The sequence below is a fragment of the Notolepis coatsorum genome, assembly GCF_963971535.1.
Source record: "Notolepis coatsorum genome assembly, chromosome: 14".
Lineage (NCBI taxonomy): Eukaryota > Metazoa > Chordata > Actinopteri > Aulopiformes > Paralepididae > Notolepis > Notolepis coatsorum.
The window spans coordinates 2093637-2120714 of record NC_140178.1 but is presented as its reverse complement, the minus strand read 5'-3'; the positions used below and the strand labels follow the sequence as shown (position 1 = coordinate 2120714).

At 40.6% G+C, this 27078-nt stretch overlaps 1 protein-coding gene across 1 annotated transcript in view; it reads right to left on the bottom strand.

Moving 5' to 3' along the window:
- unkl (unk like zinc finger) overlaps positions 1 to 27078 on the bottom strand; it is a gene marked incomplete at both ends in the record, with an annotated part of 79004 nt that overhangs the window by 31875 nt on the left and 20051 nt on the right. The window contains 7 exon segments of the mRNA XM_084328309.1: positions 2790 to 2972; positions 7643 to 7785; positions 8620 to 8704; positions 13945 to 14062; positions 15390 to 15525; positions 18689 to 18822; positions 25199 to 25375. Of these exon segments, the coding sequence (XP_084184435.1) occupies positions 2790 to 2972; positions 7643 to 7785; positions 8620 to 8704; positions 13945 to 14062; positions 15390 to 15525; positions 18689 to 18822; positions 25199 to 25375 (976 nt within the window).

Below are 27078 nucleotides of genomic sequence, written 5' to 3'. Positions count from 1 at the left end.
TTAAAACTAGTGGGCCAGACAATATATTAGACACAGAAACTGAGGGAGACACTGGCCTCCAGTTTGCTCTGAACGAGGGAAACTGCTTGTTCCTTTGATGCTTCCAATAGGGATGGGACCGAAAATTCGAATAGTCGTTTGTTATTAAGATCGATTTAATTTGTTTACAATCGAATATTCTAAATTATAATCTTTTTCTTTTTTCTTTTATAAAATGCTTTTTTTTTTAAGCTAACATTCTTATTTAATTCCTTTTTATATTTAGAGGCAGCCTAATTTTCATAGCCTAATTGTTCAAAAAGATGCACATGCTACGGTTTCTGTTTGTTTATTGAAGCCGGTTGATAGGCCAATGCAATGCTGTTGTTAGAGGCTACGGTGGTGAATGGTCATTTTGATTTATTGTCGGTCAGCTGATAAATTTTTTTTTTTATATAAAACAAATTTTGTATACCGAAATCTTCGGACTATAAGCCGCGCCTTTTCGCCCCATTTTTCGACCCTGCGGCTTATATAACGGTGCGGCTAATCTATGGATGTTTACAGGTTACAGTCCACACCTTTAACTCTCACAGGCACACAGCTGCTGCAAGTTAATAAATGGGAGCTTCCTCAAACAGCCATCTCTTTCCCGACAATCCCCTCTGTGCACGAACCCTTACATATGGTAATTAAACTAAATTAGAACACCTGCGGCTTATAGTCCAGTGCGGCTTATATATATATGTACACATCATTCAAGTTAGCTGCTGCGGCTTATATTCAGGTGCGGCTTATAGTGCGAAAATTGCGGTATATACCTTTTTTTTTGGAGGGGGGGGGGTATTCGAATATTCGATATTATGAAACACGAATTTTCGAATAGCACTTTTGCTAGAAAGTCCCGTCCCTAGCTTCCAACACCTGGAATGTCCTCCAGCTGAAGCTGAAGGTTCTTCCTTCTCTTGCTGCATTTAAAAAGTATGATCTGTGTCGAAAAATTTTGTTCTTAATTATTGTGCCTGTATGCATGAAGTTGCAGATAAACGGTGTCTTGTTCTGTGAGCTCGTCGTCGCTGTAAATGAGGGTGACCTCCGCGTCTCAGGAGCCTGTGGGTAACACAGCTCTGGATGCTCAGAGAGGGCGATGCTCTGAATAAACCAACGGGAATTCTGATAACGCTCTGAATTTGACGAGGGTCCAGTTTGTGCCAGAGTGCACTCTAGTACTTATATACGACCACACCCCGTCAAGCCAATCACAACGTCCGAAAGATCATAGACGTTGTTGCCAAGCCGACGGGCGTCTCCAAAAGTCGTTTACATCCATTGGATATATTCTATTTCTATTACGTACAACTACAGGGACCCAGACGGTTGCTGCCTACTGGACATGTCAGCGCCACCATTTAAAACACTGGTACCGGTGAACACGTGGGAGAGAACATGAACGCGTCGGGCTGTCCGCTCCTGTGAGCGTGACGGAAACACGCGGTAGGAATCACTGAGGAAATTAGAAAAAACAAGTTTCTTTTCAAATCCACGGTTCTTGAACGTTTGGAACCGGTCCTTCATACCCAACCCTAACCGTGTTGCATTGTGGGGCAGATTTGAACGACATCACAACAGCTATATGAATCGTCTACCATTAGTTCTGGATCAAGAATGTGCACATTAGTATGAATATCAAGGTGGTCTGGCCAGAGGATTTAACCTAGTTAGTATTTGTAAGATACTTGTGTTAGGGCTGGGCGATATGGCCTAAAAATAAAATCTCAGATTTTTATTATTTTTTTTTTAAATCAGATTTACGATTTTAATAGATTTTTTTTTCTCTTGAAAACTAAAAACGCCAAGGATTGTTTTTATTTGACAAAAATGATCAAACCAAGATGAATTTCCCTATTGGGATTGAAGTGCAAACCTAACTTTCACCAATCTTCACTTACAAAAATTATATATATATATATATATATATATATATATATATATATATATATATATATATAAAGGTTACTCTTGATCAAACCAAGATGAATTTCCCTATTGGGATTGAAGTGCAAACCTAACTTTCACCAATCTTCACTTACAAAAATTATATATATATATATATATATATATATATATATATATATATATATATATAAAAGGTTACTCTTGATCAAACAAAGATGAATGTCCCTATTGGGATTAATAGTGCAATAACTTGCTTGTTCACCAAACTTCACTTAAAACAAATAAAAGGTGCCTCTTGATCATCAAACAAGAATGAATTTCCCTATTGGGATTAATAAAGTGCAAATCTAACTTTCACCAAACATCACTTTTTGTAAAATAAAAGGTGACTCTTGATTTCTTTATTATTATTTTTTTAATCGTCCTAAAATGAGTCGATTAAATCAATTAATCGTGCAGCCCTAACTTGTGTATACCGTTTATTTTGATCATATATTTATGTTGAGTTAATTATATTGTTTACACCGTTTATTTCTGTTTATGTAATTGTATTGCCTGTTCCATACTAGATAAACATAAAGAGCTCAGTACTAGATAAACATAAAGAAACCATTTCTTAAACCCTTGAATGCACCATTAGTTTTCATAGTGAAACTGTCAAAACAGCGAGGAAAGATTTGATGTCAAAACAAGAGATGACCTATGACCTGCAAATTGGGACAGATTGTTGTTATTTAGCGTGACGTGAGCAAAAAAAAAGAATATAAAACAAATAAAATGACAAACACAAGACACACAGATGAAAACATGTGCTCCGTGTGTGTTAGTGCTCCCAGAGAGAGCAGTCTGTGTACCTGATCCTCACGTTCAAAGCCCGGAGCTTTGGGATAGTGAGACGTCAAAGGGGAGACACTGGACATGGCGGACTCTGAACATAAACTACCGTTAGTTAAGGAGTGGGGCCTGCCGACGGATCCGACTGGGGATAACAAACTCCCTGAGCTGGACGTTACCGTCGGGCTATTAGAACATGACACCTGAGGAAGAGAAGTACACAGGGGCTTAACAACCATCCAAATAGAGAGACGTCCATCTTCCTGGACGGTGTTAAGAGCTGAACATGAGGGAAGGTAACGTGATCTTTTGTTTTGCACTAAGTTAGTGATCCAAGTTAAATGTCCGTCTCTTGAATGAATGAATGAATGAATGAATGAATGAATGAATGAATGAATGAATGAATTTATTCACACACGATATATTACATTACATGTACATATCTTCATGTGAGAACATCATCGTGGAGATTGTGTGCATGTGCCAGGTCTCCAGAGAAGCTATTTAAAGCTCTTGGAGGGAGGAGCCTGATCACAAATATAAACAAACAAAAACATACAACGTGGGTAGGCTTACACACCTACCTACTAACAGACATACAACATAGATACATTAATACAGACAATTAATAATCCTATGTATGGATTATATTTAGAGATATGTTTTTAGCAGTTCCTCTTTCAAGTAATTTTTTGAATGTGGAGATGGATCTTGACAGGTCCAGACTCTCGTCGAGCTCCTTCCAGATCTGTGCCCCCTGCACGCTATGCTTAGGCACATTTGAGTTTTCTCCTCTTGCCAAAGGATCCGAACAGATTGAAGTTTATGGTTACCATGAGTGTGGTAAGTTTTAAGGGGGTAGCGTTACACAATAAATGAGTTATAATAATACCACACGTGTGGATTCACTCGCCCAAACCCTGTAGCTGTGCATCACAGTCAGGAAAGGGGCTAACTAGGTTGATAGTCCAGCAACGTTATGTCCTATTCATCAATCTCACAATATTCGCTAACCTTCCATCTAAAAACATAAATTAAAACTTACCACAGTCATGGTATCCATAAACTTCAATTGGTTCGGATACTTTGAATGAAATGAAAATGTAAACAAACACTGGCGTCACGTTAGAAAGTAGCACTGCGTTGCGTGAAATCACTGCGCCCAGAGAGGAGTGGTTAGGCAAAAAATAGTTCAGAGTATATTTGCTTAGAAAACGTAAATGTCGAATTCAATTTTTTTTATTTTTTTTTCTCCACGTGGTAAATACACAGGTCACAACATGTTTACAGGAACGTTTTGGAGTTGTATTTGGAGTGTATTAGGGGACTGTAGGGAACTTCAGGGTAAAAGTCTGACCCACTTCCAGTGATGAAGCTAAGCTACGCTAACGGTGTGGGCGTTCCATAAGCCTAATGCATGCAGATAGACAAAAAAGGTATGTATCTTCTTGTCTAACTCCAGGGAAGATGTTAAATAAGCTAATTTCCCAAAATGTTGGAGTTTTCCTTTAAGTTACACCTGCTCTGAGACTTAAGTTACACCTGCTCTGACGAAACAACGTAGGAATAAAATGTAAAAAGTATCAAAAAGACAAGAATGAAATGTAAAGCTGGAAAATAAGGAACATTACAAAATGTAAAACAAAGAACATAGATAGATAGATAGATAGATAGATAGATAGATAGATAGATAGATAGATAGATAGATAGATAGATAGATAGATAGATAGATAGATAGATAGATAGATAGATAGATAGATAGATAGATAGATAGATAGATAGATAGATAGATAGATAGATAGATAGATAGATAGATAGATAGATAGATAGATAGATAGATATATGCAGGGTATCTGCAGGTTTCAAGTTACATTTAAAGGTGACATGCATTATAAAGCATTTTTCAGTGTCTAGCATTGTATTATAGTAATAGGAGTTAGTATCAATGTGTCTGTGTCTCTAAATACCATATTGGCGGATTGCTCTCATTCAGGTCAGACCATTTCCTGCTCCAGTTAATTAGGTCATTCTGATTTGACTCGCATCGTGACGTAACGAGGCGAGGATGGAGCGGATAGTGATCCGATTGGCTCTGTGGTTGGAACCAATGCCGGCCCACAATCTACCTAGAGCAGACCAAAGTGCAGTGACTTAGCCTAACGCAGTGATTTTCAAACTGTGGTACACGTACCACTAGTGGTACTGCTGGTGGTACTTGGAACAAATTTACAAAAAAATATATATATATTATATAAAAAAAAGATTTGTGCAGTCAGGCCACTGAACTTAGAAGCAGGCCAGGTCAGTGTTTCTGGTTGTGGCGGCGCGATAGTTAGATAACCTAAGTGGGGAACAACCAGGAGATCACTGTGACAGAGAGTAATGCAGTCTAAAGTCATAAATCTTTTATTCAACTTCAGCCCTGATTGATCATAACAATTTTTTTTATAGATTTTTTTTGTAATGTCAGATAAAAAATGAAATACTCCCACTTTTCTGAAAAGTGTTGGTGTTAAATCTGACATTACAAAAAATCCATCAAAATCTGTGTTGTTGCTAATCATTGACACATGCCTAGCCTGTAATAATCCCCCCCAGAAAAATTTACTTTGCATTTGATATATTGAAAATATTACGTTTTATGTGTTTTTTTAACAATAATTTGTGATGCCATCACACAAACTGGCATTTAAAGGGTAAAAATTCTAAAATGTATTGAATATGCGTTTTCTTTTCTTTTTTACAATAATTTGTGATGCCCATCACAAACACTAGAATTTAAAGGGTACATTTTCAAAAATTCCTGCACCAGAATGCAGGAAATTAAGTCTTTGTAACAAAATAAGTGTGTGTGTGTGTGTGTGTGTGTGTGTGTGTGTATGTGTGTGTGTGTGTGTGTGTGTGTGTGTGTGTGTGTGTGTGTGTGTGTGTGTGTGTGTGTGTGTGTGTGTGTGTGAGAGAGAGAATGAAGGACAATTGCTTGCTGTGTGTGTGAGAGAGAGAGATAGAGAGAGAGAAAAAGATAGAGAATTAAGTACATTTGCTGAAATACAGTTATTCTTAATTTTCTCACTTGCTATGTGAGAATGTTAGTTATTATGTTCTCAATGCCCCTTGCATTGTATGAGTTGTGTGGAAGAGTTAGCTAGTTCTAGTGCTATCCCTTTGTACATTGTGGCTGTGTCTGACAAAAGTTAACAATAAATAATGGTATTAGGAATACATCTGCCTCCTGCGTGAACTGTGCATAGCTGAATAGACTGTATTTTAACGCCGGTCATATGGTGGTACTTGGAGAGCCAGCTACGTTCTCAGGTGGTACTTGGTGTAAAAAGTTTGAGAACCACTGGCCTAACGTAAATAATATGAGCAAAACACGCAGGCCATGTGCTGTTCCTGGCTGCAAAGCTGCTAATACGTCTTTGCACATTTTTCCTGAGGATGTCGTGCTTTGCCAGCAATGGACCAAGTTAGTTTTTTGGATTTTTGCTTTGACGAGGGACTTTATGCTTCTGTGATTTCCTGGCTGTTGCTAAAGAAGAAGGGAACTAGCCTGTAAGTCTTTGAGACCGAAAGAAAGCATCGAATCAGTAAGTACATACAGTACGTCGTAATTAGTTAATTAGCAGTAGGACCTCGTTCATTCATCCGTTTGTGTATTAAGGTACTCTTCCGTGTGTGTGCGCCAAGACAGTCTAACGTTAGTGCAAGCACTGTGTGTGTGTGCGCGTGTGTGTTTGTTAGACGGACTGAGAGAGCAAGCTAGCTTAGCTAACGTTCTTAGCTCTGTGCTTCGTTGTATATATGTAGACCTACTTGTGTGTATTGCGAATGAATGATTATGTTCCTAACTAACGTCGTTAGTACAAGTGCCGTGTGTGTGTGTGTGTGTGTGTGTGTGTGTGTGTGTGTGTGTGTGTGTGTGTTAGACGGATTGGGAGAGCAATCTTATTCTTCTGGGCATTTGTTTTCCCAAAATCATATGGCATGGGTACCTGCTTCGGTGTCATCCCTTTGTGGATTGTATTGAATCGAAAACGTATGCTTGAGCCATATTTGTTTGTGTATTAAGTTCACTTAGGCGTTAGTAGAGTAGTATGGCCAGAACTATTTGGTGGGTGGCTGTCACTCAAAGCATTCTGCTAGTATGGGCGGAGCCCATCCAAAAATAACCTGAAATCCTGAGGCTGGAAAATTTGGCTTTTGAGTACTTGATAAGAAATATAAAACAATGAATTAAAAAAATAAAAACCATACAGATGTGTTCAATAGACTCACAGGAATTGTCTAAAGTTGCCCAAATAGTGCTAGGAATAGCAATGCATGTCCCCTTTAAAACCTTTAAGACCTTTTTAATATCAATTTCACGACCATACTAGTAAAAAGAAATCACACCTTTGCTCGTTCCATACAAGCTCTCGCCAGACGCACCAAGCTCTCAGTAGCCCCCCCCCCCCCCCCCCCCCCCCCCCCCCCAAAAACAACGACTTGAATATATTAAAAACATTTGATATATTTAATATTATTTTATCTGCCGACCGCCGGGCTGCACCCCAAATAACTTTAATACATGTGCAAATGAAATGTAAGACTTTTGAATACCTTTTAAGGCCTTAAATTGAGAATTATGAATTTAATACTTTTAAAGACAATTTTAGTACCCCACAGACGTGGTCCATACAAGCTCTCGCCAGACGCACCAGCCTCGCAAATAAATAACTACTTCAGTACAAAAACATTAAATTAAATGAATTTGAGATTAAATGAGAATTATGAATGTAATACTTTAAGACTTTTGAAGACCCTGCAGATACCCCCTCAGCACGTTTCAGACGCAGCAGCGACGGGAAGCTAGAAACACGAAGCGTCCTACTTGTCCGTTGCTGCTGGTGGCGCTGCTCACGGCGCTGGTCCACTCGGGACACTCGGAGTACTGAGAGCCCAGCTTGGACGGCTGGGAGCCGGACTGGATCGCCGTGATCAGCGTGATCATGGCGTCTTCCGTGGAGGGACTTCCTGCGGGAGGAGCGCAAAGCAAACGCACACCTTGTATCAAGAGGCACCTCGTTTATCTACCTCATTTCAGCATTTGTTCCTCGTTTATCTACCTCATTTCAGCATTTGTTCCTCGTTTATCTACCTCATTTCAGCATTTGTTCCTCGTTTATCTACCTCATTTCAGCATTTGTTCCTCATTTATCTACCTCATTTCAGCATTTGTTCCTCATTTATCTACCTCATTTCAGCATTTGTTCCTCATTTTCTACCTCATTTCAGCATTTGTTCCTCGTTTATCTACCTCATTTCAGCATTTGTTCCTCATTTATCTACCTCATTTCAGCATTTGTTGCATTTTATACTTTCTTTTTGTATATACAAAATCAGGAGGTTCATACAGAACCAAGCATTTCACTGTAATGTACACTTATGTGACAAATACAAAGAGAACTTGAAACTTGAGGCAGTGGTTTTCAACCTTTTTAAGTTTGAGGCCCCTAAAAACAGAGGGATGTCTGTTCACAACCCCATGCCCACATGTAAGTGCTACAACTCACTTACAACATTTTAAATGGGCTCGCACCGATCTCATCTCACGACACTCGCCCGCCCGATTTAAAGGCTTCGACAGAGCAGGCGCCCCTGACGACGGCAGGTAATTTATTCCACAGGTAGGGAGCGCGGTAGAGGCCGGCGGATTTCTTTTTAACCCTAGGAATCGATAGAAGTTCCGCATTCTGTGAGTGCAGAGCACTGGGAGACATTAACGTGTGTTGTCGGGCCTTACAAATACATTTGATTTGATTTAGAGGAGAAATACTTAATAATATAATAAGTATATAATTTACTTACTTTCAACATGTGCAAATGCACAGAACGGTCCTCTAGGACAGTATCCAGTTTGCCTCATGTCATTGCATTTGGTGGACTTATAGATCTGAAGAGAGGGAACAATAAATCACAAGTTAAAACAAGACAGTGTTTTCTGCACACAACCCTATTTAAATATTAAATGAACATGCGTGCCTTGTAGTTAAAGCTGCAATAATTATTTTCTGACCACTAAAGGGCAGCCACAGCCGCTCTTTCTCCCAAAACAAAAGACTTGTTTTGCCAAGGGTTCGAAATTAGGGGGGGCTTGGGGCAAAATGCCCTCAAATTTACCAAATGCCCCCAAAAACCAGTTAAGGAAAAAAAAAGAGCCCCAGACGGTTTACTAATGATATATATATGCTCTACAGTGCGAGCATTTCACTCGCATTTTCCCCTAAAAATGTGTGTGCGAACCGAAAAATTTACTCGCATAGTGTGCGAGTAAAGATTACAAACTCAGTTGTGCTTTTTTCGCTCCGCTGCTAATCGTTCAGAAACTACAAGTCCCACATTCCACAAGCCGCATAAATGTTCCAATCACAGTCGATACAATATTGATGCACTTAACTCATTCAGTCTCGATACGGTGCCAACGATACGATACATTAACGATACATTACCAGATGCCGATCGATAACGGGGAAATGCTGCCGGCTCTCACACGTCCTGACGGTAAGACCCTATCACACGTCCTGACGGTAAGACCCTATCACACGTCCTGACGGTAAGACCCTATCACACGTCCTGACGGTAAGACCCTATCACACGTCCTGACGGTAAGACCCTATCACACGTCCTGACGGTAAGACCCTATCACACGTCCTGACGGTAAGACCCTATCACACGTCCTGACGGTAAGACCCTATCACACGTCCTGAAGGTAAGACCCTATCACACGTCCTGACGGTAAGACCCTATCACACGTCCTGACGGTAAGACCCTATCACACGTCCTGACGGTAAGACCCTATCACACGTCCTGACGGTAAGACCCTATCACACGTCCTGACGGTAAGACCCTATCACACGTCCTGACGGTAAGACCCTATCACACGTCCTGACGGTAAGACCCTATCACACGTCCTGACGGTAAGACCCTATCACACGTCCTGACGGTAAGACCCTATCACACGTCCTGACGGTAAGACCCTATCACACGTCCTGACGGTAAGACCCTATCACACGTCCTGACGGTAAGACCCTATCACACGTCCTGACGGTAAGACCCTATCACACGTCCTGACGGTAAGACCCTATCACACGTCCTGACGGTAAGACCCTATCACACGTCCTGACGGTAAGACCCTATCACACGTCCTGACGGTAAGACCCTATCACACGTCCTGAAGGTAAGACCCTATCACACGTCCTGACGGTAAGACCCTATCACACGTCCTGACGGTAAGACCCTATCACACGTCCTGACGGTAAGACCCTATCACACGTCCTGACGGTAAGACCCTATCACACGTCCTGACGGTAAGACCCTATCACACGTCCTGACGGTAAGACCCTATCACACGTCCTGACGGTAAGACCCTATCACACGTCCTGACGGTAAGACCCTATCACACGTCCTGACGGTAAGACCCTATCACACGTCCTGACGGTAAGACCCTATCACACGTCCTGACGGTAAGACCCTATCACACGTCCTGAAGGTAAGACCCTATCACACGTCCTGACGGTAAGACCCTATCACACGTCCTGACGGTAAGACCCTATCACACGTCCTGACGGTAAGACCCTATCACACGTCCTGACGGTAAGACCCTATCACACGTCCTGACGGTAAGACCCTATCACACGTCCTGACGGTAAGACCCTATCACACGTCCTGACGGTAAGACCCTATCACACGTCCTGACGGTAAGACCCTATCACACGTCCTGACGGTAAGACCCTATCACACGTCCTGACGGTAAGACCCTTTTCACCTAAATCATAGCCGGATTGGAGCTTGCTGTGCAACGCAAGCAATCGATCTGTGAATGTGGCTACTTGCACGGACACTAGTGATGCACCGATGTGAAAATTGTGGCCGATACCGATAACCGATATTAATATTGCTGTTCTGGCCGATACCGATATTTACCGATGTCGATATCTCTGTATAGAAAACACTTTTTTATGATAATCAAATAAAGAGCTATTTTCCAAAACGCATAATTTTTTTTACTTTTGTAACTTATTTTCAGAAATGACTGATATTTTGAAACTATTTAAGGCCAAAACATGTAAAAAGAAGAAAAAAAGGATTAAAAAAAAAAAAAAAAAAAATTATAATATCGGCCATATCTTGATATCGGACCGATACCGATGTGTAAAAAAACGGCCATATCGGCCGATATTATATCGGCGGCCGATATATCGTGCATCACTAACGGACACTCTATTGGTAATCAATAATACTAATCAGCGTCCCCCGCCGCCCCCATTTCATCCATAGATGCTCTGGAATAGTCCGGATCATAAGCGGTTTGTTTTATTTCATTAGCATATATACAACAGAAATGCCGTTGAATATAACGTTAGTAGGGGAGCTCCAGTAGCTCACCGCGTACCTCGAACGCTATTTCGGCGTCGGGGACAACCGTGCGCGTCACGGATCTGGGGTACACGAGTTCGACTCCCGGACTCGCCGTATTTTCTCAGAGTGTCTTTCCCCCCCATCTATACCCCATTCAACCTGTATCTGTCGGTCATACTTGACCAGAAAAAGCGATAAACGCGAAAAGAACCAGCTGACTGGTCAAAGTAAAAAAAAAAAAAAAAAAATATAACGTTAGTAGCCTTTAGTGCCATAACTAGCTTCCCAGAAAATATATGAGACGAAAACTGCGATAAAGCTTATATTCACAGCGCTATAAAATGACAACCTACCGATGGATTATTTTTTCTTTAAGCCATTTTGAAGGGACGGTTTATGCACTCAAGTAACAATGAGAATGGACAGATAGCAATAATATAAAGTATAGATATAGCTCTACAAAGACACATCGGTTTGTTGACAAACCTTGGTCCTCTAGCACCATATTAGACGGCGCTGAACGGTCGTCAAAGTGTTAACACAATCCAAAACAAACTCAAACTCAAGTTGCTAGCTAGTTAGCAAGATTGCACTGCTTACTAACTAACGTTGATAAACCCAGGTTTACCACACAGTTAAAACACAGCTACAGTACTTACATTTGAGGATAAACTTGCATAATAAGTTTCACTGTAGATGTCAAGGCTCCTTGGCTGGGAAATGCATGTATTTGACCGTTCTATTGAGATCGCGAGTAACGTTATTATTCCTGAAGTCCACCAATCCGAAACTATACTTTTAAAGTCCATATCACCAAGTTGCCTGCATCAAATTCCAACATCCAATATACCATATAGGATGCCATCCATTTCTATCTACAGTAAAAGCTGTTCACATGTAAAGGGTTTTTATAAACTCATCTTAATTTTGTGCTCAATAGTTTCATTTTATTACTATTTTACACATCAATACAACCAATACAATTTTCCAGGACAACTGTTTCTATTTCCATGTAAGTGTTCACTTTTGCTCAGTTTCCATGCCTTTCCATACCTGGAAAATGAAAAAATGTATTCCATGTTTTCCAGGTACCGTGGGAACCCTGTGGGGGCGTGAATACTTTCCCCAAGGCAGTTGTCCTTCCGCGTTCGGTTTGCGCGCCCTGATTGGCCTCTCAGCGCCCAATCGCGTTAGCCCTACTATCGCCTAACTACTCGCTCAATATACTACCATCACTCAACTCGCTACCGCCGTGCATCATATACTAAAACTATAATTACATTTACATTTACATTTAGTCATTTAGCTGACGCTTTTATCCAAAGCGACTTACAAGTTCTGTATGACAAGTCATCAGGAAGGGCACAACTCTATCAGCTGAGTAACAATGTTCATCAAAGTGTTGCGTGTTACAGTGTAGGTTAGTTTATTACATTTACATTTTACATTTAGTCATTTAGCTGACGCTTTTATCCAAAGCGACTTACAAGTTCTGTACGACAAGCCATCAGGAAGGGCACAACTCTATCAGCTGAGTAACAATGTTCATCAAAGTGTTGAGTGCTACAGTGTAGGTTAGTTTATTAGGACAAGTGCATGACAGTACGGTTAGTTAGGGTTAGATTTTTTTTTTTTTTTTTTTTTTTTTTTTTTTTATTCAGATAATGGGACAAGTGCATGACATTAAGGTTAGTCAGGGTTAGATTTTTTTTTTTTTAGATAATGGTTGAAGAAGTGAGTCTTTAGTCGACGGCGAAAGATTGGACGGGATTCGGCTGTCCTAACTGGGATGGGTAATTCATTCCACCATTGTGGGGCAAAAACTGAGAATAGGCGGCTTCTCTTTGATGACCCTCCGGGAGCTTAGATAGGAGTAGGTCTGAGGCGGCCAGAAGATGCAGAGCGTAGGGGTCTTGAGGGTGTGTAGTTAGAGACCATTGACCGGAGGTAGGCGGGAGCGGTTCCCTTTGCCGCACGGTATGCCAGGTCGAGGGCCTTGAAGCGGATACGTGCAGCAATGGGGAGCCAGTGCAGGTCCCTAAGGTCGCTTTCACACGTTTGGTCCGGACTATCGGACCAGAATTCGATAGTCCGGTTTTTCGGGTTTGTGTGAATGCGCGTCGAACTTGGTCCGCGGACCAAACACACAAACTCTGGTCCGACCAAAAACATAGGTCTCGGTTCGCGGCGGCGATAGTAGTTAGTGCATTGATGTGATAGTTAGTATATTGATGCACGGCGGTAGTAGTTAGTGCATTGATGCGCTAGTTAGTTAGTATATTGATGCACGGCGGTAGCGAGTTAGTTGATAGTTAGTAGTATATTGATGCAGGTAGGTAGCTGATGTGATGGACTTGTGGAACTGAGAGAAGTTCTGAACGTTAGGCGCGAGCGTTAGGACTAACGCGATTGGGCGCTGAGAGGCCAATCAGGGCGCGCAAACCGAACGCGGAAGGACAACTGCCTTGGGGAAAGTATTCACGCGGCCTGCGGACCTCTGGGTGGAACTGCTGTTACAGTGACTCACCTCTGGGTGGAACTGCTGTTCAGTGACTCACCTCTGGGTGGAGCTGCTGTTCAGTGACTCACCTCTGGGTGGAACAGCTGTTCCGTGACTCACCTCTGGGTGGAACTGCTGTTCAGTGACTCACCTCTGGGTGGAACTGCTGTTCAGTGACTCACCTCTGGGTGGAACTGCTGTTCCGTGACTCACCTCTGGGTGGAACTGCTGTTCAGTGACTCACCTCTGGGTGGAACTGCTGTTCAGTGACTCACCTCTGGGTGGAACTGCTGCTCCGTGCGAGAGTGACAGTACTGGCAGCCGTCTCCACTGTCACACTTGGAAGGCTCTCCCCACTCGTCACCGTGCTTCACGTTAGGACACGGAGTCGACCTGCGACCCCAGAGACAAGTCACACAGATACTGAACATACATAAACACTGAACATACACGAATACTGAACATACATACATGAATACTGAACATACATACATGAATACTGAACATACCGGTACATAAATACTGAATACTGCACCCATTGGATTGGACTCAATGGAAATGCATGGGGGGGGGGAAACCCAGATTCCACATTTTACTTCTCAGGCAATGTAACCCGAGACGATTGCATTCATTGGGGACCCTCAGAGCAGCGTAGAATGTGTTTCGAGGTTGGATCGTTGGATAAATAAACACGATTGATATTTGGAATGGCGATCAGGAATTGGAATAATTTTTTTGCAGAACATCTGATGTGAGGTAAGGAATCTATTTTACCAGTATTGGGGTAATCAGATGTTTATTTCACATATTTCACAACGTGTCTGTGTGTATGTGTGTATATATATATGACGTTAGCGCTGACCAGGTCATAGATAATAGATTTTTCAGCCCGCTTCTCTAGCGTGCATAAGTACACATATACTATCGATAATCTAGCGTTTATTTGAAAACGATTCAAAAAATCAGCCGGAAAATGACAACGTGTTGTGTGTATTCCACTAAAGAGCTATTATCACGGAATATTTTTTTTTCTTCTAGAAATTTCCAAAAACGTCCGTTTTTCAAAACGGTATAAAACGGAAACGTACCGATGAAAAAACAATCCGTTTCGTACATGTTGACTGCAAGCAAGTCATTGATAAGCGACGGGCGTATTAGACACAGCCATAATATAGAATATAGAAATAGCTCCGCGAAAATCATGAAATATCAGAAAATCTGTGCAATAAGGCTGGCATTCAAGCGATAAATCGTGCGCCCCCTGCTAGCACTCAATGTGTTAATACCACTTTTTAATACCACTTAAAGCAAAATTCCATACCAATTTCACAACCATACTAGAAAAAATTTATAATTTTTTTTTTAATTATGACTATTTTAACATAGCGACACTGAACTGGCGGCAGCACCCGTTTAAATTCCCGCGTGTTCCATACAAGCTCTCGCCAGACGCACCGAGCTCCCGGTAGCCCGGCAAAAAACAACCACTTGAATATAAAAACATTTGATACATTTAACATGATTTTACCCCCCCCCCCCCCCCCAAAAGGTAAGACCCGTGTAAATGAAATGTAAGACTTTTTAATACCTTTAAGGGCTTACATTGAGAATGATCAATGTAATACTTTGTAATACCCTGCAGATACCCTGATACAACACAGATATTTGCTCTTTTTATTATTATTATTATTATTGTTATTCAAACGGAGCCGCGTCTCACCTGTATTTGAACTTGCGTGGGTTCCTCCTGCGGTCTCTGCTGTTGTGGTAGTGGGGGCAGGCGTAGCCCTGCCGGCAGAGTCTGGGCGGCTTGGTGCACTGGTCCGTCTTGTAGTTGGCCAGCACGAAGTTGGTGTCTGAGGAACGGACGGCAGGTAGAAACGTTTCACTTCATGTAATCGCTGTATATACATATATATATATATTTAAAAAATGGTAAACACTGCTTCTATATAGCAGCTTTTATATTGCAGCTTTTATACAGCAGCTTTTATACAGCAGCTTTTATATAGCAGCTTTTATACAACAGCTTTTATACAGCAGCTTTTATACAGCAGCTTTTATACAGCAGCTTTTATATAGCAGCTTTTATATAGCAGCTTTTATACAACAGCTTTTATACAGCAGCTTTTATACAGCAGCTTTTATATAGCAGCTTTTATATAACAGTTTTTATATAACAGCTTTTATACAGCAGCTTTTATATAGCAGCTTTTATATAACAGCTTTTATATAGCAGCTTTTATACAGCAGCTTTTATATAGCAGCTTTTATATAACAGCTTTTATATAGCAGCTTTTATATAGCAGCTTTTATATAGCAGCTTTTATATAACAGCTTTTATATAGCAGCTTTTATATAGCAGCTTTTATATAGCAGCATTTATACAGCAGCTTTTATACAGCAGCTTTTATACAGCAGCTTTTATATAGCAGCATTTATACAGCAGCTTTTATACAGCAGCTTTTATACAGCAGCTTTTATATAGCAGCTTTTATATAGCAGCATTTATATAGCAGCTTTTATATAGCAGCTTTTATACAGCAGCTTTTATATAGCAGCTTTTATACAGCAGCTTTTATATAGCAGCTTTTATATAGCAGCTTTTATACAGCAGCTTTTATACAGCAGCTTTTATATAGCAGCTTTTATACAGCAGCTTTTATATAGCAGCTTTTATACAGCAGCTTTTATATAGCAGCTTTTATATAGCAGCTTTTATACAGCAGCTTTTATACAGCAGCTTTTATACAGCAGCTTTTATACAGCAGCTTTTATATAGCAGCATTTATATAGCAGCTTTTATATAGCAGCTTTTATATAACAGCTTTTATACAGCAGCTTTTATATAGCAGCTTTTATATAGCAGCTTTTATATAGCAGCATTTATATAGCAGATTTTATATAGCAGCATTTATATAGCAGGTTTTATATAGCAGCATTTATATAGCAGCATTTATATAGCAGCTTTTATACAGCAGCTTTTATATAACAGCTTTTATATAGCAGCTTTTATATAGCAGCTTTTATATAGCAGCTTTTATATAGCAGCATTTATATAGCAGATTTTATACAGCAGCTTTTATACAGCAGCTTTTATACAGCAGCTTTTATATAGCAGCATTTATATAGCAGCTTTTATATAGCAGCATTTATATAGCAGCTTTTATACAGCAGCTTTTATATAGCAGCTTTTATATAGCAGCTTTTATATAGCAGCTTTTATATAACAGCTTTTATATAGCAGCTTTTATATTGCAGCTTTTATATAACAGCTTTTATATAGCAGCTTTTATATAGCAGGTTTTATATAACAGCTTTTATATAACAGCTTTTATATAGCAGCTTTTATATAACAGCTTTTATACAACAGCTTTTATACAACAGCTTTTATATAGCAGATTTTATATAGCAGCATTTATATAGCAGCTTTTATACAACAGCTTTTATACAACAGCTTTTATATAGCAGATTTTATATAGCAGCATTTATATAGCAGCTTTTATACAGCAGCTTTTATATAACAGCTTTTATATAGCAGCTTTTATATAGCAGCATTTATACAGCAGCTTTTATATAGCAGCATTTATATAGCAGCTTTTATACAGCAGCTTTTATATAGCAGCATTTATATAGCAGCTTTTATATAGCAGCTTTTATATAGCAGCTTTTATATAGCAGCTTTTATACAGCAGCTTTTATATAACAGCTTTTATACAGCAGCTTTTATACAACAGCTTTTATATAACAGCTTTTATATAGCAGCTTTAATATAACAGCTTTTATACAGCAGCTTTTATATAACAGCTTTTATATAGCAGGTTTTATATAGCAGCTTTTATATAGCAGCTTTTATATAACAGCTTTTATATAGCAGCTTTTATATAACAGCTTTTATACAACAGCTTTTATACAACAGCTTTTATACAACAGCTTTTATACAACAGCTTTTATACAACAGCTTTTATACAACAGCTTTTATACAACAGCTTTTATACAGCAGCTTTTATATAGCAGCTTTTATACAGCAGCTTTTATATAGCAGCTTTTATATAGCAGCTTTTATACAGCAGCTTTTATACAGCAGCTTTTATATAGCAGCTTTTATACAGCAGCTTTTATACAGCAGCTTTTATATAGCAGCATTTATATAGCAGCTTTTATATAGCAGCTTTTATATCGCAGCTTTTATATCGCAGCTTTTATATAACAGATTTTATATAACAGCTTTTATATAGCAGCTTTAATATAACAGCTTTTATATAGCAGCTTTTATATAGCAGCTTTTATACAGCAGCTTTTATATAACAGCTTTTATATAGCAGGTTTTATACAACAGCTTTTATATAGCAGCTTTTATATAACAGCTTTTATACAACAGCTTTTATACAACAGCTTTTATACAACAGCTTTTATACAACAGCTTTTATACAACAGCTTTTATACAACAGCTTTTATACAACAGCTTTTATACAACAGCTTTAATATAACAGTTTTTATACAACAGCTTTTATACAACAGCTTTTATATAACAGCTTTTATATAGCAGCTTTTATATAACAGCTTTTATACAGCAGCTTTAATATAGCAGCTTTTATATAACAGCTTTTATACAGCAGCTTTTATACAGCAGCTTTTATACAACAGCTTTTATACAGCAGCTTTTATACAGCAGCTTTTATATAACAGCTTTTATATAACAGCTTTTATACAACAGCTTTTATATAACAGCTTTTATATAACAGCTTTTATACAACAGCTTTTATACAGCAGCTTTTATACAACAGCTTTTATATAACAGCTTTTATATAACAGCTTTTATATAACAGCTTTTATATAACAGCTTTTATACAACAGCTTTTATACAGCAGCTTTTATATAGCAGCTTTTATATAGCAGCTTCTATACAACAGCTTCTATACAGCAGCTTTTATACAGCAGCTTTTATATAACAGCTTTTATATAGCAGCTTCTATACAGCAGCTTTTATACAGCAGCTTCTATACAGCAGTTCCTCACCCTGCCAGCGGGGGTCCTCGGTGAGCGTCTTCTCGATCATGGCCTGGCTGGCCAGCACGCCCGGCTGCAGGTCTGGGATCCCCTCCCCGGAGCCCAGCTGGCCGTTCTGCAGGGCCTCCTGCGCTTGGATCTCCCTGCAGCACACACAGCACCACAGACGTGTTAGTCATATTCATGATTAAACATTTACATTTCTCACGAAGAAAATATCTTAAAAAACACATTATTGCATTACAATTTCTGTAAACACGTCTCATTTGAATGTCTCACTTTGCTGTTGATTATTTGAGCAAGTAGCTTAGCTACAAAAAGTTAACTACTGAACACTACTGCCAGCGTGCTGCATGGTTGTATTTCAATGTGCATGATTGTATTTCAATGTGCATGGTTGTATTTCAATGTGCATGATTGTATTTCAATGTGCATGATTGTATTTCAATGTGCATGGTTGTATTTCAATGTGCATGATTGTATTGCAATGTGCATGATTGTAGTTCAATGTGCATGGTTGTATTTCGTGCATGATTGTATTTCAATGTGCATGATTGTATTTCAATGTGCATGATTGTATTTCAATGTGCATGGTTGTATTTCAATGTGCATGATTGTATTTCAATGTGCATGATTGTATTTCAATGTGCATGGTTGTATTTCAATGTGCATGATTGTATTTCAATGTGCATGATTGTATTTCAATGTGCATGGTTGTATTTCAATGTGCATGGTTGTATTTCAATGTGCATGGTTGTATTTCAATGTGCATGATTGTATTTCAATGTGCATGATTGTAGTTCAATGTGCATGGTTGTATTTCGTGCATGATTGTATTTCAATGTGCATGGTTGTATTTCAATGTGCATGGTTGTATTTCAATGTGCATGGTTGTATTTCAATGTGCATGATTGTATTTCAGGCCATATTTAGACGGAGAGTCTCAACAGAAACAGCAGAAGTCGTCTTGCGGTCTCACTTTAAATTTTGCGTTTAGACTAGTGTTTTGGGAGGGAATTATTTGTGCAGACGAGGCTGTAAACGTGTAGTCGACTCGAGACGACGGAGCCCCGCTACACTGCCTCAGGTAGTTGAGACAACCAAGCGTGCTGTGAAGACCCGTCCTACTCTGTCTCTGATTCGCAGACTGGGTGGGGGAATGTGATTGGACCAAAGCAGAGTCACTCACAGACAGTGGCTCCAGTCACTAGATGTGATAGCCGTTGGACTGATTCTTGTGTATGTAAAAGTACTGCCAATGTGGTGATCTCCGTGGATAAAATCAGACATGCTTGTTCGCTTTGTTTACGCTTCTAGGCTACTGGCACATGCCTGTGATGTAAGCAGTACGCGACGAGAGCCTTGAGAACCCTTTCGTCATAGTTTTATGCGGTTTGACTGTTCAGATGATAGCGCGAAGGTGTATCGTTTCTTGGATTTCCACCCAGGAAATTGGTTTCACTTTTTTGCGGATTCTCCCCGCAAAAACGCTGTTGCCGTATGAACAAAAGGCACATCGGAAAACATATTTTTCCGGATTCACCCGCAAGCGTTTCCATCTAAACATGGCCTCAATGTGCATGGTTGTATTTCAATGTGCATGATTGTATTTCAATGTGCATGATTGTATTTCAATGTGCATGATTGTATTTCAATGTGCATGGTTGTATTTCAATGTACATGGTTGTATTTCAATGTGCATGGTTGTATTTCAATGTACATGGTTGTATTTCAATGTGCATGGTTGCATTTCAATGTACATGGTTGTATTTCAATGTGCATGGTTGCATTTCAATGTGCATGATTGTATTTCAATGTGCATGGTTGTATTTCAATGTGCATGATTGTATTTCAATGTGCATGGTTGTATTTCAATGTGCATGGTTGTATTTCAATGTACACGGTTGTATTTCAATGTGCAATTTTATTATTATTATTTCACATGTTTTGGTCTTAAATTGTTTCAAAATATCAGTAATTTCTGAAAATAAATGACAAACAAAAATGGAAAATAGCTCTTTATTTGATTATCATAAAAAAGTGTTTTCTATACAGAGATATCGACATCGGTAAATATCGGTATCGGCCAGAACAGCAATATTAATATTGGTTATCGGTATCGGCCACAATTTTCACATCGGTGCATCACTAGTTGTATTTCAATGTGCATGATTGTATTTCAATGTGCATGATTGTATTTCAATGTGCTGGTTGTATTTCAATGTGCTGGTTGTATTTCAATGTGCTGGTTGTATTTCAATGTGCTGGTTGTATTTCAATGTGCTGGTTGTATTTCAATGTGCTGGTTGTATTTCAATGTGCATGGTTGTATTTCAATGTGCATGATTGTATTTCAATGTACATGGTTGTATTTCAATGTACATGGTTCAATGTGCATGATTGTATTTCAATGTGCATGATTGTATTTCAATGTGCATGATTGTATTTCAATATACATGGTTCAATGTGCATGATTGTATTTCAATGTACATGGTTCAATGTGCATGATTGTATTTCAATGTGCATGATTGTATTTCAATGTACATGGTTGTATTTCAATGTGCATGGTTCAATGTGCATGGTTCAATGTGCATGGTTCAATGTGCTGGTTCAATGTGCTGGTTCAATGTGCATGGTTCAATGTGCTGGTTGTATTTAAATGTGCATGGTTCAATGTGCTGGTTGTATTTCAATGTGCATGGTTCAATGTGCATGGTTGTATTTAATTTCAATGTGCATGGTTCAATGTGCATGGTTGTATTTAATTTCAATGTGCATGGTTCAATGTGCATGGTTGTATTTAATTTCAATGTGCATGGTTCAATGTGCTGGTTGTATTTCAATGTGCATGGTTCAATGTGCATGGTTGTATTTAATTTCAATGTGCATGGTTCAATGTGCATGGTTGTATTTAATTTCAATGTGCATGGTTCAATGTGCTGGTTGTATTTCAATGTGCATGGTTCAATGTGCTGGTTGTATTTCAATGTGCTGGTTGTATTTCAATGTGCTGGTTGTATTTCAATGTGCATGGTTCAATGTGCTGGTTGTATTTCAATGTGCTGGTTGTATTTCAATGTGCATGGTTGTATTTCAATGTGCATGGTTCAATGTGCTGGTTGTATTTCAATGTGCATGGTTCAATGTGCATGGTTCAATGTGCTGGTTGTATTTCAATGTGCTGGTTGTATTTCAATGTGCTGGTTGTATTTCAATGTGCTGGTTGTATTTCAATGTGCTGGTTGTATTTCAATGTGCATGATTGTATTTCAATGTACATGGTTGTATTTCAATGTACATGGTTCAATGTGCATGATTGTATTTCAATGTGCATGATTGTATTTCAATGTGCATGATTGTATTTCAATGTACATGGTTGTATTTCAATGTACATGGTTCAATGTGCATGATTGTATTTCAATGTGCATGATTGTATTTCAATGTGCATGATTGTATTTCAATGTACATGGTTCAATGTGCATGATTGTATTTCAATGTACATGGTTCAATGTGCATGATTGTATTTCAATGTGCATGATTGTATTTCAATGTACATGGTTGTATTTCAATGTGCATGGTTCAATGTGCATGGTTCAATGTGCATGGTTCAATGTGCTGGTTCAATGTGCTGGTTCAATGTGCTGGTTGTATTTCAATGTGCATGGTTCAATGTGCTGGTTGTATTTCAATGTGCATGGTTCAATGTGCATGGTTGTATTTAATTTCAATGTGCATGGTTCAATGTGCATGGTTGTATTTAATTTCAATGTGCATGGTTCAATGTGCATGGTTGTATTTAATTTCAATGTGCATGGTTCAATGTGCTGGTTGTATTTCAATGTGCATGGTTCAATGTGCTGGTTGTATTTCAATGTGCTGGTTGTATTTCAATGTGCTGGTTGTATTTCAATGTGCATGGTTGTATTTCAATGTGCATGGTTCAATGTGCATGGTTCAATGTGCTGGTTGTATTTCAATGTGCTGGTTGTATTTCAATGTGCTGGTTGTATTTCAATGTGCATGGTTCAATGTGCATGGTTCAATGTGCTGGTTGTATTTCAATGTGCTGGTTGTATTTCAATGTGCTGGTTGTATTTCAATGTGCTGGTTGTATTTCAATGTGCTGGTTGTATTTCAATGTGCTGGTTGTATTTCAATGTGCTGGTTGTATTTCAATGTGCTGGTTGTATTTCAATGTGCTGGTTGTATTTCAATGTGCTGGTTGTATTTCAATGTGCTGGTTCAATGTGCTGGTTGTATTTCAATGTGCATGGTTCAATGTGCTGGTTGTATTTCAATGTGCTGGTTGTATTTCAATGTGCTGGTTCAATGTGCTGGTTGTATTTCAATGTGCATGGTTCAATGTGATGGTTGTATTTCAATGTGCTGGTTGTATTTCAATGTGCTGGTTCAATGTGCTGGTTGTATTTCAATGTGCATGGTTCAATGTGCTGGTTGTATTTCAATGTGCTGGTTGTATTTCAATGTGCTGGTTGTATTTCAATGTGCTGGTTGTATTTCAATGTGCTGGTTGTATTTCAATGTGCTGGTTGTATTTCAATGTGCTGGTTGTATTCCAATGTGCTGGTTGTATTTCAATGTGCATGGTTCAATGTGCTGGTTGTATTTCAATGTGCTGGTTGTATTTCAATGTGCTGGTTCAATGTGCTGGTTGTATTTCAATGTGCATGGTTCAATGTGATGGTTGTATTTCAATGTGCTGGTTGTATTTCAATGTGCTGGTTCAATGTGCTGGTTGTATTTCAATGTGCTGGTTCAATGTGCTGGTTGTATTTCAATGTGCATGGTTCAATGTGCTGGTTGTATTTCAATGTGCTGGTTGTATTTCAATGTGCTGGTTGTATTTCAATGTGCTGGTTGTATTTCAATGTGCTGGTTGTATTTCAATGTGCTGGTTGTATTTCAATGTGCTGGTTGTATTCCAATGTGCTGGTTGTATTCCAATGTGCTGGTTCAATGTGCTGGTTGTATTTCAATGTGCATGGTTCAATGTGCTGGTTGTATTTCAATGTGCTGGTTGTATTTCAATGTGCTGGTTGTATTTCAATGTGCTGGTTGTATTAAATGTGCTGGTTGTATTTCAATGTGCTGGTTGTATTTCAATGTGCTGGTTGTATTTCAATGTGCTGGTTGTATTTCAATGTGCTGGTTGTATTTCAATGTGCTGGTTGTATTTCAATGTGCTGGTTGTATTTCAATGTGCTGGTTGTATTAAATGTGCTGGTTGTATTTCAATGTGCTGGTTGTATTTCAATGTGCTGGTTGTATTTCAATGTGCTGGTTGTATTTCAATGTGCTGGTTGTATTTCAATGTGCTGGTTCAATGTGCTGGTTGTATTTCAATGTGCTGGTTGTATTCCAATGTGCTGGTTGTATTTCAATGTGCTGGTTCAATGTGCTGGTTGTATTTCAATGTGCTGGTTGTATTTCAATGTGCATGGTTCAATGTGATGGTTCAATGTGCTGGTTGTATTTCAATGTGCTGGTTGTATTTCAATGTGCTGGTTGTATTTCAATGTGCTGGTTGTATTTCAATGTGCTGGTTCAATGTGCTGGTTGTATTTCAATGTGCTGGTTCAATGTGCTGGTTGTATTTCAATGTGCTGGTTGTATTTCAATGTGCTGGTTGTATTTCAATGTGCTGGTTCAATGTGCTGGTTGTATTTCAATGTGCTGGTTCAATGTGCTGGTTGTATTTCAATGTGCTGGTTGTATTCCAATGTGCTGGTTCAATGTGCTGGTTGTATTTCAATGTGCTGGTTGTATTTCAATGTGCTGGTTGTATTCCAATGTGCTGGTTCAATGTGCTGGTTGTATTTCAATGTGCTGGTTCAATGTGCTGGTTGTATTTCAATGTGCTGGTTGTATTCCAATGTGCTGGTTCAATGTGCTGGTTCAATGTGCTGGTTGTATTTCAATGTGCTGGTTGTATTTCAATGTGCTGGTTGTATTTCAATGTGCATGGTTCAATGTGATGGTTCAATGTGCTGGTTGTATTTCAATGTGCTGGTTGTATTTCAATGTGCTGGTTGTATTTCAATGTGCTGGTTGTATTTCAATGTGCTGGTTCAATGTGCTGGTTGTATTTCAATGTGCTGGTTCAATGTGCTGGTTGTATTTCAATGTGCTGGTTGTATTTCAATGTGCTGGTTGTATTTCAATGTGCTGGTTCAATGTGCTGGTTGTATTTCAATGTGCTGGTTCAATGTGCTGGTTGTATTTCAATGTGCTGGTTGTATTCCAATGTGCTGGTTCAATGTGCTGGTTGTATTTCAATGTGCTGGTTGTATTTCAATGTGCTGGTTGTATTCCAATGTGCTGGTTCAATGTGCTGGTTGTATTTCAATGTGCTGGTTGTATTTCAATGTGCTGGTTGTATTTCAATGTGCTGGTTGTATTTCAATGTGCTGGTTCAATGTGCTGGTTCAATGTGCTGGTTGTATTTAATGCCTACAGTTTGGCGGGAGAAGAGAGGCCACCAGCTGCCCGGTACGTCACCTGATATCATAGACTGGGGGTCGGAGGTCGTGTGGCCCGTGAGCGAACGCACAGTGGAGGCCATTCTTCACGCAGTGCCCGCGGGCGTCCGTCTCGTGGATGCAGGTGCCCGTCTTGTAGTACCGGAGGTGGTACTTGCGCTCCGTGTCGCCCGTGGTCCGGTGGAGGTAAGGACAGCTGGAGGCGAGGACACGACACAACGCTGAGTCACAACGCACGGCAAATTACAACGGTAAATAAATGGCAAATGGCTGCGTTTATATAACAGCTTTTATCCAAAGCGCTTTACAATTTGTTCCTCACATTTGTCCCGTTCACTCACCGACGGCAGAGGCCACCATACAAGGTGCCGACCTGCACATCGGGAGCAGTGAGGGGTTAAGTGCAGGTCTCCAGGGTGCGCCCGGCCGTTTGTGTTGCATTTTGTGACCAAAACTCAGAGCTGTGCGACTGGATGTTTTCCCTTGTCGCACTGGTGCTCCCAGCTCCCAGCAGGTCTGTCTGTCTGTCTGTCTCACTGGTGCTCCCAGCTCCCAGCAGGTCTGTCTGTCTGTCGCACTGGTGCTCCCAGCTCCCAGCAGGTCTGTCTGTCTGTCGCACTGGTGCTCCCAGCTCCCAGCAGGTCTGTCTGTCTGTCTGTCTCACTGGTGCTCCCAGCTCCCAGCAGGTCTGTCTGTCTGTCGCACTGGTGCTCCCAGCTCCCAGCAGGTCTGTCTGTCTGTCTGTCTCACTGGTGCTCCCAGCTCCCAGCAGGTCTGTCTGTCTGTCTGTCGCACTGGTGCTCCCAGCTCCCAGCAGGTCTGTCTGTCTGTCGCACTGGTGCTCCCAGCTCCCAGCAGGTCTGTCTGTCTGTCTCACTGGTGCTCCCAGCTCCCAGCAGGTCTGTCTGTCTGTCTCACTGGTGCTCCCAGCTCCCAGCAGGTCTGTCTGTCTGTCGCACTGGTGCTCCCAGCTCCCAGCAGGTCTGTCTGTCTGTCTGTCTCACTGGTGCTCCCAGCTCCCAGCAGGTCTGTCTGTCTGTCTCACTGGTGCTCCCAGCTCCCAGCAGGTCTGTCTGTCTGTCTGTCGCACTGGTGCTCCCAGCTCCCAGCAGGTCTGTCTGTCTGTCTCACTGGTGCTCCCAGCTCCCAGCAGGTCTGTCTGTCTGTCTGTCGCACTGGTGCTCCCAGCTCCCAGCAGGTCTGTCTGTCTGTCTCACTGGTGCTCCCAGCTCCCAGCAGGTCTGTCTGTCTGTCTCACTGGTGCTCCCAGCTCCCAGCAGGTCTGTCTGTCTGTCTGTCTCACTGGTGCTCCCAGCTCCCAGCAGGTCTGTCTGTCTCACTGGTGCTCCCAGCTCCCAGCAGGTCTGTCTGTCTGTCGCACTGGTGCTCCCAGCAGGTCTGTCTGTCTGTCGCACTGGTGCTCCCAGCTCCCAGCAGGTCTGTCTGTCTGTCTCACTGGTGCTCCCAGCTCCCAGCAGGTCTGTCTGTCTGTCTCACTGGTGCTCCCAGCTCCCAGCAGGTCTGTCTGTCTGTCGCACTGGTGCTCCCAGCTCCCAGCAGGTCTGTCTGTCTGTCTGTCTCACTGGTGCTCCCAGCTCCCAGCAGGTCTGTCTGTCTGTCACACTGGTGCTCCCAGCTCCCAGCAGGTCTGTCTGTCTGTCTGTCTCACTGGTGCTCCCAGCTCCCAGCAGGTCTGTCTGTCTGTCTGTCTCACTGGTGCTCCCAGCTCCCAGCAGGTCTGTCTGTCTGTCTCACTGGTGCTCCCAGCTCCCAGCAGGTCTGTCTGTCTGTCTGTCTCACTGGTGCTCCCAGCTCCCAGCAGGTCTGTCTGTCTGTCTGTCTCACTGGTGCTCCCAGCTCCCAGCAGGTCTGTCTGTCTGTGTGTTTAGCGTCTTTTTC